The sequence below is a fragment of the Accipiter gentilis genome, chromosome 31 (genome assembly GCF_929443795.1).
Source record: "Accipiter gentilis chromosome 31, bAccGen1.1, whole genome shotgun sequence".
In the NCBI taxonomy this organism is placed as follows: domain Eukaryota; kingdom Metazoa; phylum Chordata; class Aves; order Accipitriformes; family Accipitridae; genus Astur; species Astur gentilis.
In genome coordinates, this window is record NC_064910.1 from 2,835,788 (window position 1) to 2,848,956 (window position 13,169).

A 13,169-nucleotide genomic window follows, 5' to 3' on the forward strand; every position below is an offset into this window, starting at 1 on the left:
AGCATCTACCTTCAGCATCCCTTACAACAGAGTGAGAAATGCTGCTTCCAGAGTTGAGTCTAATTACTTGTTACCTACTGTGCTAGAGCTAGAAAACCCTGAATAAGCATATAAAATACTAAGAGTGGTTATAGAGGAATTCTTGCTGCTGCTTTCTGTAGCCTGGACTTGCACATGTTCCCTGCTGCCTTTACCTGAAGAGCTGTTACATACTGCATAGAGTAACTGCTCGTGAAGATAAAGACCACCTTCCTCATTGCTGTCTTGCCCTGCACTTTGCCATAGTTATTGAGTTCTTTAAGTGATGGCAGTGAGGAAAAAGGAAGGTGCTTGCATTTTAGCCCACTAATGGCAGTCAGGAAAGAGATATTTTAGTCTCTTCATACCAAGAAACAGGTTCTGACAAATTAAATTAATTTATTTTGTACAAATTATAATGGTGGCACAGTTAACACAGTAGGAAGGATATGTAATTTTATACACCTGTTTTAACATTACAAAATGCCCTGAAAAGTCAAGGATGGTGACTTTTTTTTTTTTAAAAGGAGCATCCTGACACTGATTGATTATATCTACTCCGAAAACACTTTAATCCTTTAAAAGACAAACAAACAACAACAGAACCACCAGTTTGTTATCAAGTCTGACATACAGTACAAAGTGTTAACAACACTTACTTGAAAGTCAGGAAAAATTGGTCAAGTGTCAGTTAACTCATGGAAAGCTTAAAGTGTGCTTTAGTCAGTGCAAATAGAGGAATGTGTCAATTGCTGTAGTATCTGACCTCCTGGTTAGATCTGGCGAGTTATCCCTGAGAAAGCAACTTCTCTCTGCAAGTCTCTCGGAGTTTGTTGATTGTTGCCATGGACAAGCTTCCAGGGTCTGTGAATATTTTCTGGGGGTAAAAGGAGAAAGTTCTCAGTTAAAATGCTGGCTTTGGACAACACGCTGGAATTCTCTGAAGTGTGAATTCCCTGCTTTGATATCCATAGTGTGAAAATTCTTACTGCTCTTTGGTCTCCCTGTAACAGGGTAGCATCTTCATCAACTCTGCTGTAAAGACATGGTAAACCTGCAGCTCATAACAAGTGCTGTAAGTTACACAAAAGCAACAAGACAAAAGCTAGTTTGAATATAAGTGTCCAGTTAAAATTATTTTAGAAGGCATTTGTGTCAGTGGATAGCAGGCATATTTAAAACATATTAAGCCATCCTGGGTAATGCTACAAAAGCAACCAATGCATTTCTCATGTGGTCCTAGCATGGGTTGTTCAGGCTCTGGAACACATACATGCATAAAACATTACATTCCTGCTGAAAAAAAAATAAATAAATAAATAAAAAATTCAGTCTTAATCCCTTGCTGTACTACCTTCACTCTTCCCTGCCAGGGCTTTCCAGGGTAGTAATGTATATGGATGTAAGAATTTGAGGCATTTCAAATGCTGTCACACATCTCTAACTTTTTTTTCTTGGTTTGACTTGTTGCTCAAGAGCAACACATTTGTTTCCACTATTTCATCTGAAACTTCTGACTGAACAAAACTATAAAGCAAGCTGCACATTTATGCACTTTAATCTACAGCTCAGATGTACAGGCCCCTCAGTTCTCTGTAGTTATAACTGACAACTCTGGAGACAAGATCATAAATGAGCCAGTTCTGAACAGCATTCTGGTAAAGAAGCCTGCATTGCATTGAACTAAAACTGAAGTTTCTGTTCAGAGGGAGGGAGGCATAAAATACTCAACTGTCGTCACCTCTACTGCTACTAGTATCTGTACTGCTAAAAAAAACCCCACCCAAACAAACAAATCCGAACCCAAAGGTATGTGTTTCAAAGTTACATAAGAACCTGACCTAAATTGTTTATTTAATTGCCTTCAAAGCCCCCTCACTACAGTAACCAATGCAGTTAAACTGTTTTCTTCAGGGTAACTGCAAGAAAAAGGTAGTTGATTTTCTAGAACAGTTGCTGTAAAATATAACATAATTAAAGGGGGGGGGTGGCAAAGGTCCTTCAAGGACAAGTGTTTGTACCAGCCTCTGAACTGGTATTCTCATGGCAGTTAACATTTAACAAAACTCTTATTCTAAACCCTTTATGGTGTGGGAAAACCTTTCAAACATCTGCCTTCCAGATTAAAGCTCTACCTGTGATTGATTTTTCTTTTGCTCCTTTAATTGAAAGACTCACAAACACTGGGAAGTTAAGCTAAGCTTGTTTTTCTTCTATATGAGCAAAAAAGAAACATAACATGAGTGAAATCCTACTATGACAGACATACGCACAGAGCTCTGACATGAGCATGAAACTCTTTTGGGAGTAAAAGTCCCCTACTGGGATGTAGTTTTGTGCTCACTTGGCAAGAAATGATAGTAGAGTCAAGTAGTAGGCCAAGCGATTTATGACAAATGTTAGCTGCAAGAAAACTTGTGCAGGAGCACATTTTTACATTTCTGTCTTCTGAGTTAAACTCTGAATCTAATGTTCTATACAGATTTGGCATCCAATCTATTAATAATTTACAAGAATAATTCTTAGTTTGCAGATTGTCATAAGACTTGAGCACTCAACCTCGTGGCGTTTTTCTCTGGAAATAAGAATTTAGTGCTACCTATTTGTTCTAAACAGAATGCTTTATATTCTGGCACTATGAAGATGTATCAATAGAAATTTAAAATTCACTTTGTGTCTGTCTACTCTACAATAGTCTATTACAATTCATCTGAAAAAAGCACAAGAACACAATCCATAGTTCACTGAAGGAATGCACTAAAGTTATTTTCTCATCAGACTTCCTGCCTTAACTGGTAAAAAGGGCAAAAAGAATTTTCTTCCCTGTACAACAGGTAATGTGAATAGACTGCTATATATAGATTTAGATAATAAGTCTTTTAAAAAGTTCTTAGATGGGTTTGAGTTTCTTATGTAAAAACATTCTTCATCCTTTTGGCAATTCCCAGAGATACATTTCTCCTAAGTGTATCCATCTTTTTGACTGAGCAAAACATTTCTAAGTCAGTCTTGGTTTTAATTTGTAACAACAAAAAGCTGCAGAGAATTTACCTGCATGAAGCTGTGACATTCTGTTACAAATGTTCCTTGGGTGATCTGCTTAAATTTATCACAAATGTCAGGGAAATTCGTGGCTTCCAAAATAAAAGCTTGGTGTTGCTTAATTAATGTTAAGGCCACGCGGAAGATGATCTTTGACCCTTCATAGAATAAACAATCCCATATTCGGAGCACAGTCTGCAGGAAAGGAGAGAATTCAGATTACAGTTTCTTGATTTCCTATAGGTAATTATTGCTAAAGCAGTACAAATGAAATAACGATTATGAGAGTATATTAAGAGAACTTTGGTACCAATTACCTCTACTGGAAGAATATCAATGAACAAGCATATAAACCAGCGTGACACCACTAAGGTCCACATGACTCCATGTCTTTCCATCAGCTCTGCCACAGCTGGAACTTTCATTTTCACAAGTTCTCCAAGGACTTCCTGATCAGTTTTCAGGCCCATCATTGCAGGACTGTAGTAATCTTGGAGAGAAGAAACCAAAATTCAGGAATCTGTGGACATAATCTTTCCACAAAATCAAAGAGAATGTTTTGTGCAGCTGAGTATATAAAGGCATGTTTGAGCCTATGAATCCCAAGTTGAAATAATTTAACCCATGCAACAAAGATACCTGCATTGCAGTCATGCAGCACTTCTCTTTCAGCTAAGGCTGATCCCTCTACGCAAACACTTCATTCATGCCTATCAAAGTACCTTCTTTCTCTCTGATTTTTTGCCAATTCATTCTTCCTTCCCAAGGATCCCTTCCGAGGATAATCTCGGTAGTTTTTAACTGCTTACTTAAACTACAGAAGTCTTACTAATACTTAAAACAGTTCAATATAACTACCACCACCGCCTTCCCGTGTTGGGGAGCTGCACACCTCCCAGTCCACACAATGAAATAACGATTATGAGTGTATATTAAGAGAACTTTGGTACCAATACACAGACAGGTAACAAAAAACCCCCCAAACATACCTAGCCTTTAGACTGGGTCCAGTCATAAACTGGAAATGGAAATTTCTGAGAGTGTCAGCTGTGCAGGGGTGCTGGAAGCCAGATACCACCTCTCCTAGGGTGTGAGTTAGCTCCCTGAGTTAAGAGTTTTTCCTTTTTTCTCTGACCTAAGGAAATCCTACTTTTCATAGAATAATTCCAAAAGGAAGTGAATGACAGGTCCCTCAGGCAACATCTCTTCCAACTTAATTTATCTGCAAGACAGGTTGAAATTAGACCTACATCTCCTACACTGCTGGTCACTGCACTAAACCATTAAATCCAAAATTAAGAACAGTGGAGCATGCTACAACTGTTACTCCACAGCCTGTTTTGACAGGGTAAGCATTTTCATTACCAAGGCGCAGACTGAATAGCAAGCACCTCAGTTCTATAAACAAGTAGTTCTGGGTATACTTAAGGGAAGAAAAAGATTATTTTAGTTCCTAAGAGTTCAGATGGCCCAGCAAGGGACAAGAACTACACAGATGTTTAAGGAATTCATATTTGGGGTTTATATGTAGACAGAAACATTTAAGCTGGACTTGATGGCTCCAGCCCTGGGAAGCAATCCTTGATGGTTCAGTAGTGTTTTGCTGACAAGACCTGTGTTACTAACATTATTTACTGAAAGAAATAACTGGTAACACAAGCTCTTTCCTTCACTGATTCTGGAAAGCTGCAATTCAGGTTTCTCTAACTTAGCTGGTTTCTGCCAAGGTTCGCAGACACACACAGCACAGGCTGATGGTTCACATGAAAGTGAAGGAATTGGAAAGAGCAAAGTCCATTTGTCTGAAATAATTTTAATAAAACCTCCCTGTGCTACAGTTAAGTTTAGGAAGATGTCCAAATTATGCAGTGCCATTTCTAACCACTTTAATTTCTCTAATGAAGTCACAAGAGCCGTTTAATATTCCACTCTTTCCTGCATCAATGTTTTTTTTTTGAACAGACTTCCCACCCCAGGAGCTAATTGCTCTACATTTGTCCTGTCCAAACTGCAGAGCATCTACAGGAGTTTTTATAGTACTAAGGAGCATCGCATTCAACCTTTAGGAATCTAGCTTTTTGTCTGTGATCCTTATTTTCTTTGTTCCCACTGAAGTATGATACGTAAAACTCCTCTACAGACATAAGGGTCACTGCCACTACATACACTCCTTTAACCATTTGCTTTTCAATTGCTGTAGGAAAAGCTCTGAGAGCTAAAGCACAAGTAATCCCATGAAAAAGTGTACTAAAACCAAATGGAGTCACACCATGACCTCAAAGCCAACACAAAAATCTCTCTTTCTACATATTTTGTGTTAGTCTTGTGCTCATTTGTGAACTGGAATGCAGGTAAAGTAACATTAACTGGCCGAGTAAACCTTTCTAAACTGCGACTTCAAGTGAAAAACAAACCACATTTCAAATAACAGAACAAGCCTTCTTCCCTTTCCTACCCTTCCTCCTCCTCTCATAAATCCACAAGCCTTTTTTTTTTTTCTTCTTTTTTTTTTTGTGCTCCTGAGATATGCAAGTAGTTAAAACTTCAAGTTACCACTGGTGAGTGTCCTCAGGAGGAAGGACAGCAGCCTACAGGCTCTCTGCTCTGCTGCAATCACCCGATATGCTGAAATCAACAGCAGCTGCTATTTTTAATTTGTACAGCAAAGTAAATGTCAGGATCTCAGTGAGAATGCAACCGGACACCCACCCAGCTTTTTGAGAGCTGGCAAGTAAAAAGTTAACAACTAGGCAACTTGGATACGTCACTCCTTGAATTACTGAAGCAGCAAGCAGCTGGGAAGCCTTGGCGTAAATTAAAATTTCATTCAAGTTTGTTAGATTGTACTGCTGGACAGAAAGGAAAAAGGAACTATTCATCTATCTGGGGCAGCCTCCTGCCATTCCTCATGGAGCAGGAGCGGCTCCCATGTGCCCTGGTACCCAGCACTGCAACATTCAGCCCAGTGCTGCTGCAAAACAAGTGGGAGGAGTGATTAACAATTTTATGCAAATGCAAATATCTGAGTAGCAGTTTTTTTCCAGGATACTAGCTGCCAGTTCACAACAGAAAGAAGTTACATGAAAAGAATCTGCATCCAAGACATTTTTATATGTAATTATTATACATTAATTATAGTTACTGTGGGTATTAATTATAATTGTTACATGTAATTAATATGTAATTATAATTTAATGTATGTAATTTTACTATATATATACACACTTTTATACAGAAATGTGTGTATATAAAATTAGCTCCTCAAATTAGGAAAGCCACATTTCCAATCCTCCAGAAACATTCCTACAGGACCTCGTATTTGTGCAAAACTTACCACGCATCATTTACAAGGAACATAACGGCATTGCGGTAGCCCAGGGGATAGCCCAGACCTAACTTTAGGGCTCTGACATCGATGTCAGAGGGCAGCGTTCCCCCCGGGGGGGAGCCAGGCCTCCAGGCACAGCCAGCAGCACCCACACCCGCACTCTGCCCAAGGGACCCGCACTGAGCCGTCGGGGTCACACAGGGATAGCCAAAACTACACTGGCGAGTCGGAAGAGGATCCAGTGTCACGCTCGAGCCACCTTTCGTGGTCCATGTCTGATCTTATTAGCGAAAATGATTTTGTAACTCGGTTCGGTGACTAAGAGCTTGGTAACATTTAACTTGCATGACTCTTCTGTTCTGTTCTCACTTGCTAGGGATGCCCAGTCCCTGAGCCTTCTGGAAATGTCCCCTCAGCAAAAATCCTGCAGCTGTCCCTTGCTGCAGACATTTCACTGTGTGCCCTATTTTTCTAATCTCTTATAATTGGCTGCTCTGCCCAGAATCTCCCCTAAAGTCAAGATATCCTTGTTTATAAACAAGTCCATGCAAGCCTAATCCTCCCCCATATCACAAAGCTGTTTTTCACAAGATACTGTGCAGAAAATTATTTTTACTCACTTCCCATCAAAATACATTAGCTTTATATTCCTTCCATATCTTACAAATTATCTGAAATTTCTAGATTTGCATGATCCACATTTAATTAGCTTATTAATTATTTTTCCCTCTCAATAGTCTGGCAAAATACTAAGCAGCTGATGACCCAGAACGGACCTGAGTCAGTAACTGCTCCCAATCTGCAACTTACTAATTTAAAATAAATAAATAAAAAAATAAAAATCAAATGTAGGCTAATTATATTGTGCATCTATTGATCTAGGTGGGTTTATAGGAATGTCCTCTGACAATATATCATCCCCCTGGAAAAACACATAGCCAGATTGCTTCCTTTTATTCCTCAAATTGTCAAACAGAAGCGATAATGTTAACATTTAGGTGATTGCACACTACATTACTTTTCATTGCATCTTCTGGAAGGCAACAAATGAAATACTGTATTATAAATTATTGTTATAATATTCTATTATCAAATTATTATTATTAAATTCCAGGAAAAAAAACGTCTAGATGAAAGTTAAGTTTCCCAACATGAAACCACATTTCCAAGCTCTTCTGTAAACTGGTCCTAGGCTTTCCTTATTTTCTTCTCAGCTTTCCTTTGTCTGTTGCTTACCCACATGCCCCTGCTTTGCCTAGTCTGTCCGTCCTGGTGCCTGCCTGTGGATTTTGGATGCCTTGCCAAGAGCAGGAGTGCCCGAGAGTGTAGCAGAGGGCAATGCTGGCAGCACCCCACGTGGAGTTTGCCCCACCGAGTACCCCTTCCTCATCAAAGTCCTGACCCGAACAGCAGGGCAACGCAAATGCCTCTGCCGGGATCATCAGCTTCTCTTCCTCTTAGAGTCGAGCAGCAAAAAGGAAAAGCCAGCTTCACCAGCTGCCAGGTATTTTATTGCTACTGTACAACACAGGTGACTAGATGAAGGGATGTTTTCCCTTGTTTAAAGGGCTTTTTGGTACTAACACTGCACTGACCGTGGCATCCTGTCACTGAGCTTGAAACCTGTTCTAGCTCAGCATCTGGCAAAGAGATATTCCTTAAACTACCTTTCACTGTCTTTCTATCACGATAATTAGCACATCTCTGAATCCTACCGGCATGTCCAGGACTAAGACATAACTGTCTGCTTGTGCTCCAGAGCGGTAATGAGATTTGCAGGAAATAAGGATAAAGCTTGTAGGGACCATATGACCTTGTTCTCCACTACAAATAGATTAGGAGGTTCCAAAAATAAAAGTTTAAGCAGCAGTACTCTTATAGCCTTAAAGTACCTCTACAAGTCAGAGCTGCAGAAGTTAAAAAAGAATCCTTTAAGTCTGTTATGCATATGTCAGGTTAAATATAAATACTCCTACTGGAACTAACACCATATGAATTCTTAGTGTTACAGAAATACACAAGACCTCAGCTCTGCTGCTTATCTTCCAGCATTTCTAAGTATTATCTCAAGAGCCTATATAACCCAGCTGGGGACAAACTGAGTGATTTGTCTTGGGGATCCAATTTATGTAACCAAACTGAAAAATTAAAAATTAGCTGGTTTAACTTTTCTCACAGTCGTAAGCAATGTAAAGTATTTTACTCACCAGAATATGTTTTATAATGTCCATGAGAGCCATGGCAGCTGGAATTAATGTTGTCTTTACTCCCCAAACAAGCAGAAATAGTTATTTTTATACCAACATGCAACATAGAAAAACGTCTCCTTGCTGTAGCTGCATGATATCATTTGCTACCTGACTTCACTGGAATCTAGGGGACAAACAGAGCAGACCTCAATGCTGGCAGGCAAAAGCAGAGGTCACCATGAACAGAATCAGCCAACTTCAAGAAAAGCACACAGTTCTACATTTCAAGTCAAAACAGAAACAGATTCCACCACGTGCCTTTGTGGGAAAAAGTCCTTTCCCATAATCCTTCACTATAAAACTTAGCTGTTTGCATGTTACTGAACACAGGGGTTATTTTAAATCATCTCGGCAGTGCAAAGCTTTCCTTTCCAAAAAGATCTGCTATCATAGCTGAGCTTATGAATTTCATGCAACACACATGGAACGAGTTTCATTGCTTCAGTTACACAGAGGTCAAACTAGATTATGACAGCAGTCCCTTCTCACTTTCAGAGCATCTAAATACCATTTATGCTATTTCTACACAATTTACTGACTCACTTATTCTCCCTATTGGCGACTCTCAGCCTGCTTTGTCCAAGAAGGCAGGGCAATGTTCTGCTATTTTATTTCTACCATGGGATAGTCCAAAAAGATGCAATAGGTCTTCTAAGAATCTACATCATGGGCCTGGCACGAGAAGCTGGACAACCTATGTTTGGGAGGAAATCAGAAAGTCACAACAGGAAAAGGAGGAAAACCAAGAGTACTGCCAATTCTTTTTGCAATATCAGGCCAAAGTGACCTCCTGCAGATGTCCTGTCCAAAGTGATATCCTGCAGATATGTGGTTAAACGGCAAGCTGAACTCTTAACTATGTTCTTTTTAAAACAAATTCCTAATCATCCAGGGAACTGAAAAAAAAAAAAAAAAAATCCAACTAACAAAGCCCAAACAGGCTCAAGCAATATTTTATTTTTCCTTCATCAAACCAAAATGAACCAGAACTTCTGTCCTGAGGTACTGAACTCACACCAGAACCAGCAGTAGCCATATCATTCACAATTGAACATTAGCTTTAAAAAAAAACATAAGCAAGCCCAACTCATTTTGGATGGCAGAGCTACCTTACAAAAAAAAATAAAAATAGGAGAATGCAAGCATTTTATGGATGATTACTGGCTGCAATACTGAGATTACACAAAAATTAGAATAATAGCATTTTGAGAAATGATTTACTATTAACGCCTTTTCAGCAAGCGCAAAAAGGCAATGTTTGATCGTTTCTACGTAATCCTGTCTGCCTGTATTCATCTTTGGCTTCTGATCCCAAACTTGGAAAATGGACTCTGTGGAGCAGAAGGAAACCTTTGGTTTCCTATCTGCATTTCACACAGCCCAGTGGATTCTGAGCAGCTGTAGTGGCTACCATTTGGAAACCGAAGAAGGATGCTTGTTAATTACAAAGAAAATGGAAAGAAAGACAAAGATGATATCCTTCCAGACATTACAGACGGCAGAGATGAAATACAAAGAAACAAAGACTCCATGTGTAACCCCTCAGAGAAACAAGTTGAAGTTAGCAGCATGTTAGAAAGCACAAATGCAGCTTTCAGACATTCTAGTTATAGAGAATGAAACTGGCTGGATTTTTTTCTGTTTGTTTTGTTGGGTTTTTTTTTTGTTGTTTTTTTTTTTTTTTTTAAATACTCTGTTACATGCTGCTCAGTAGAGACATTTGCATTATTAAAAACTAGTCTAGATTAAAGTTATAGCTACCAAAGCACTCTTGTACAGATTAGATCTAACTCTGAGCAAAATGCTGTTGACCAATTCTCCTTTCTTCCCTCTTCCCCCTCTTCATACCCACTGTCATTGGAATTGCACCTTTTGTGGATAGTGTTTTTTTCAGCGTATCAGTGAGCTGATAAGACACCAACAGACGCGGGTTATTCTCCACTTGGCTGTTTCCAAACAGCCTGGCCTGACTCTAGTCATTAACAGTCCATGAACTGTGCCAGTCTGAAGAGTTACACACTTTGGAGAAGGCTGCAGCTTACTGGGTTGTCAATGGTCCCAGAAGCCAAAGGGTTTTAATTCACAAAACACTCTGACAGACTTTTAATGCCAATTTCCTCCAAATGGAAGGGAAATTCATGAACAAGCATTGAAGATTACCACAACTGCTTATCATGCCTGTAGAGGAAGCAAACTTTTTCTTTTTAAAAAAATGAGGTTACAGTTGTACAGTGAGTCTTAATGACTGATGACTTCAGCTGAATAAGGATTCCTGGATCTGTGGCTTTTTTAATTCCTCTGTGGGATTAGGAAGAATAGCTATTTTATCAGTTCACCACACTGACAAGATTATTCTTAACATCTCAGCACAAAACATAGCATGTATATACTCTCACAGTTAAGAAGCCCAGTGTTACATTTTCTTCTACAAGAACACTAGTCACACCATGGGAACTACCAAACACATTATTTAAAAGACTGGGACAGAAGCAGGAGGCTTAAAATAGAGAGCTGGACAGACACATGCAGTTCTGGCCTGATACTTGGAGAGGGAAACCAATCCAACCCTTCAGTCTGGAAAGAAGGGGGGAATGAAAGCCACAATCCTCTTACTTCAAGCTCAAAGAAGCTAACAAGAATTAATTTTAATCTTGAAGCAACAGGTTTTAAAACTATAAGAGGAACCAGTGAGACTTCTCCACTAGCCATAAACTGAAAGCTTAGTAAAGCATTCAAGTCTTCTGGACATAAAACACATGAATCAACCAACATTGTATTTCCCAAGCATCTCTCTGAAACTAAACAGAGTCACTTCTTGTACATTTAGGTAGACAAAAGTTACCACTATGCACTGCACGTGATTTTCTTCATATAATTTCCTTTACTCCCAAAGCATGTCTCCTTCCACAAACACATTCTTTATGTAGCCACCTATGCTGCATATGCATTGTACTATATTTTGAAACAATATCAAAGCCTGCTGTCAGTGCTTCTTCATACTATGCCATGTTAAAAAAACTCCAAATCATGACAATACAGTTGAGCAATTTAAAATAAACAATTTTGCAGTATTTTAAGTTGCAAATATGATAAATCCAGAGTAAGCATGTTTTAGCTTAGGAAAAGCCAAAGTAATCCTTGGATATATTCACTGATGAGGGAGAGTATGTCATCTCCATATATAACATTAGCAAAACCGAGGTTAGAAAACTGCATCCAGCTCTGATATTCACATTTAAGGCAGGAAGTTGAAGAACTGGAAAGGATGTGAAAGAAAAGGTTATAAACATCACTTACAAAAATTGAGCTCTGATAAGGAACATCTCTGTAGAATTTATGCAAGCAAAATGAAAAGCAAACTTGACCACTTCATAGAGAAAACACTCTAGGCATTATAGCCTTTTCAGTATAGTAAGAGAAAGTCTTAAAAAGAAGCAATAGCTACAAGTTAGGACAAGGCAAATCCCAATAAAAAGTACAGCAAACATTTTTAATAACAGTGATTTATAGTTTGAATACACTACTAGGAGTGGTGGTAGGGTCTTTCTTTCAGACCAAGTTTGGGACCTTTCACAAAGACAAGCTCTAGCCAATTGAGTCTGCTGCAGAAGGAATGAGAGGAAATACTACTGTTTCCTCAGCTGGCTTCTTGTACAGCAAATCCAGTTACATTTCCAGTTTTATGAGTCTTGGTATTGAACACATGGATTACCTCAAGCATATGAATACATCTTATGGGGATTTACAAGTTAAAATACAAAACTGCGTATTAGGATCTATGTTGAGAGCCTATAATGGCACATTACACATTTGTCAGCAATTACATTATGCTTCTTGCTTTCATAGTGACATATTCAGGAAGGCTGCATTATTAAGATTGTAATTGAACACGCAGAGCCCTGGCTGACCATTAGAAGGACAAAAAAAAAAAAAAGCTATGAGGAATGAAATAAGCTACTCAATTTGGCTTTGCACCTCTGCTGCTTTAATTATGCAGTTAAAACAGCACAATCCCTTTAACATGGGGACAGTTCTGTCAAAACTATAGTTTCAATACCACATGTGCACATTAGTGCTTTCACAACTAGAGCCATTAGCTAAAACTAAAACAAACAAACCAACCAACCTCCCAAAAACCCACACAAACATCCCTCCAACACGGCTATTCCAATCACATATGGCTTGGCCACTAATTGGTTTTTACACATCCCCCCCCAAAAAAGGGGGTGGGAGGGTGGGGAACCTCTTCCCCCAAACCCACACTTCTGTGTCTCTACCACTCTACCTACCCTCCTCCTTTGTACGCAGCCAGGGAATTCTTCTTTTGATCAGTCCTAATGGAACTAAAGATTTCATTTGAAAAGTGTATTTTGCTGGTGGCTTTTGAAAGGGATGAAACTTTGATTTACTGGTGAGATAAACAGGCAAATACCACTGCCTGTACAGACAGCCAAAGGCTGCAGTCCCATCCAGACTAGCACCACAGAAGGCCTACTGAAGATACCTCTAGTTCAACGTAATGAAATTTATAT

The 13,169-nt window shown here is 39.1% G+C and overlaps 1 protein-coding gene across 1 annotated transcript in view; it reads right to left on the reverse strand.

The window, feature by feature from the left end:
• Positions 1–393: 393 nt before the first annotated feature.
• GRTP1 (growth hormone regulated TBC protein 1) overlaps positions 394–13,169 on the reverse strand; it is a 38,677-nt gene continuing 25,901 nt past the window's right edge. Inside the window, exons 6-8 of the mRNA XM_049834576.1 lie at positions 3,378–3,550; positions 3,070–3,255; positions 394–895 (exon numbers count right to left, since the gene is read on the reverse strand). Coding sequence (XP_049690533.1) covers positions 806–895; positions 3,070–3,255; positions 3,378–3,550 — 449 coding nt within the window. The 3' untranslated portion in view covers positions 394–805. The remainder of the gene's footprint in view (positions 896–3,069; positions 3,256–3,377; positions 3,551–13,169) is intronic.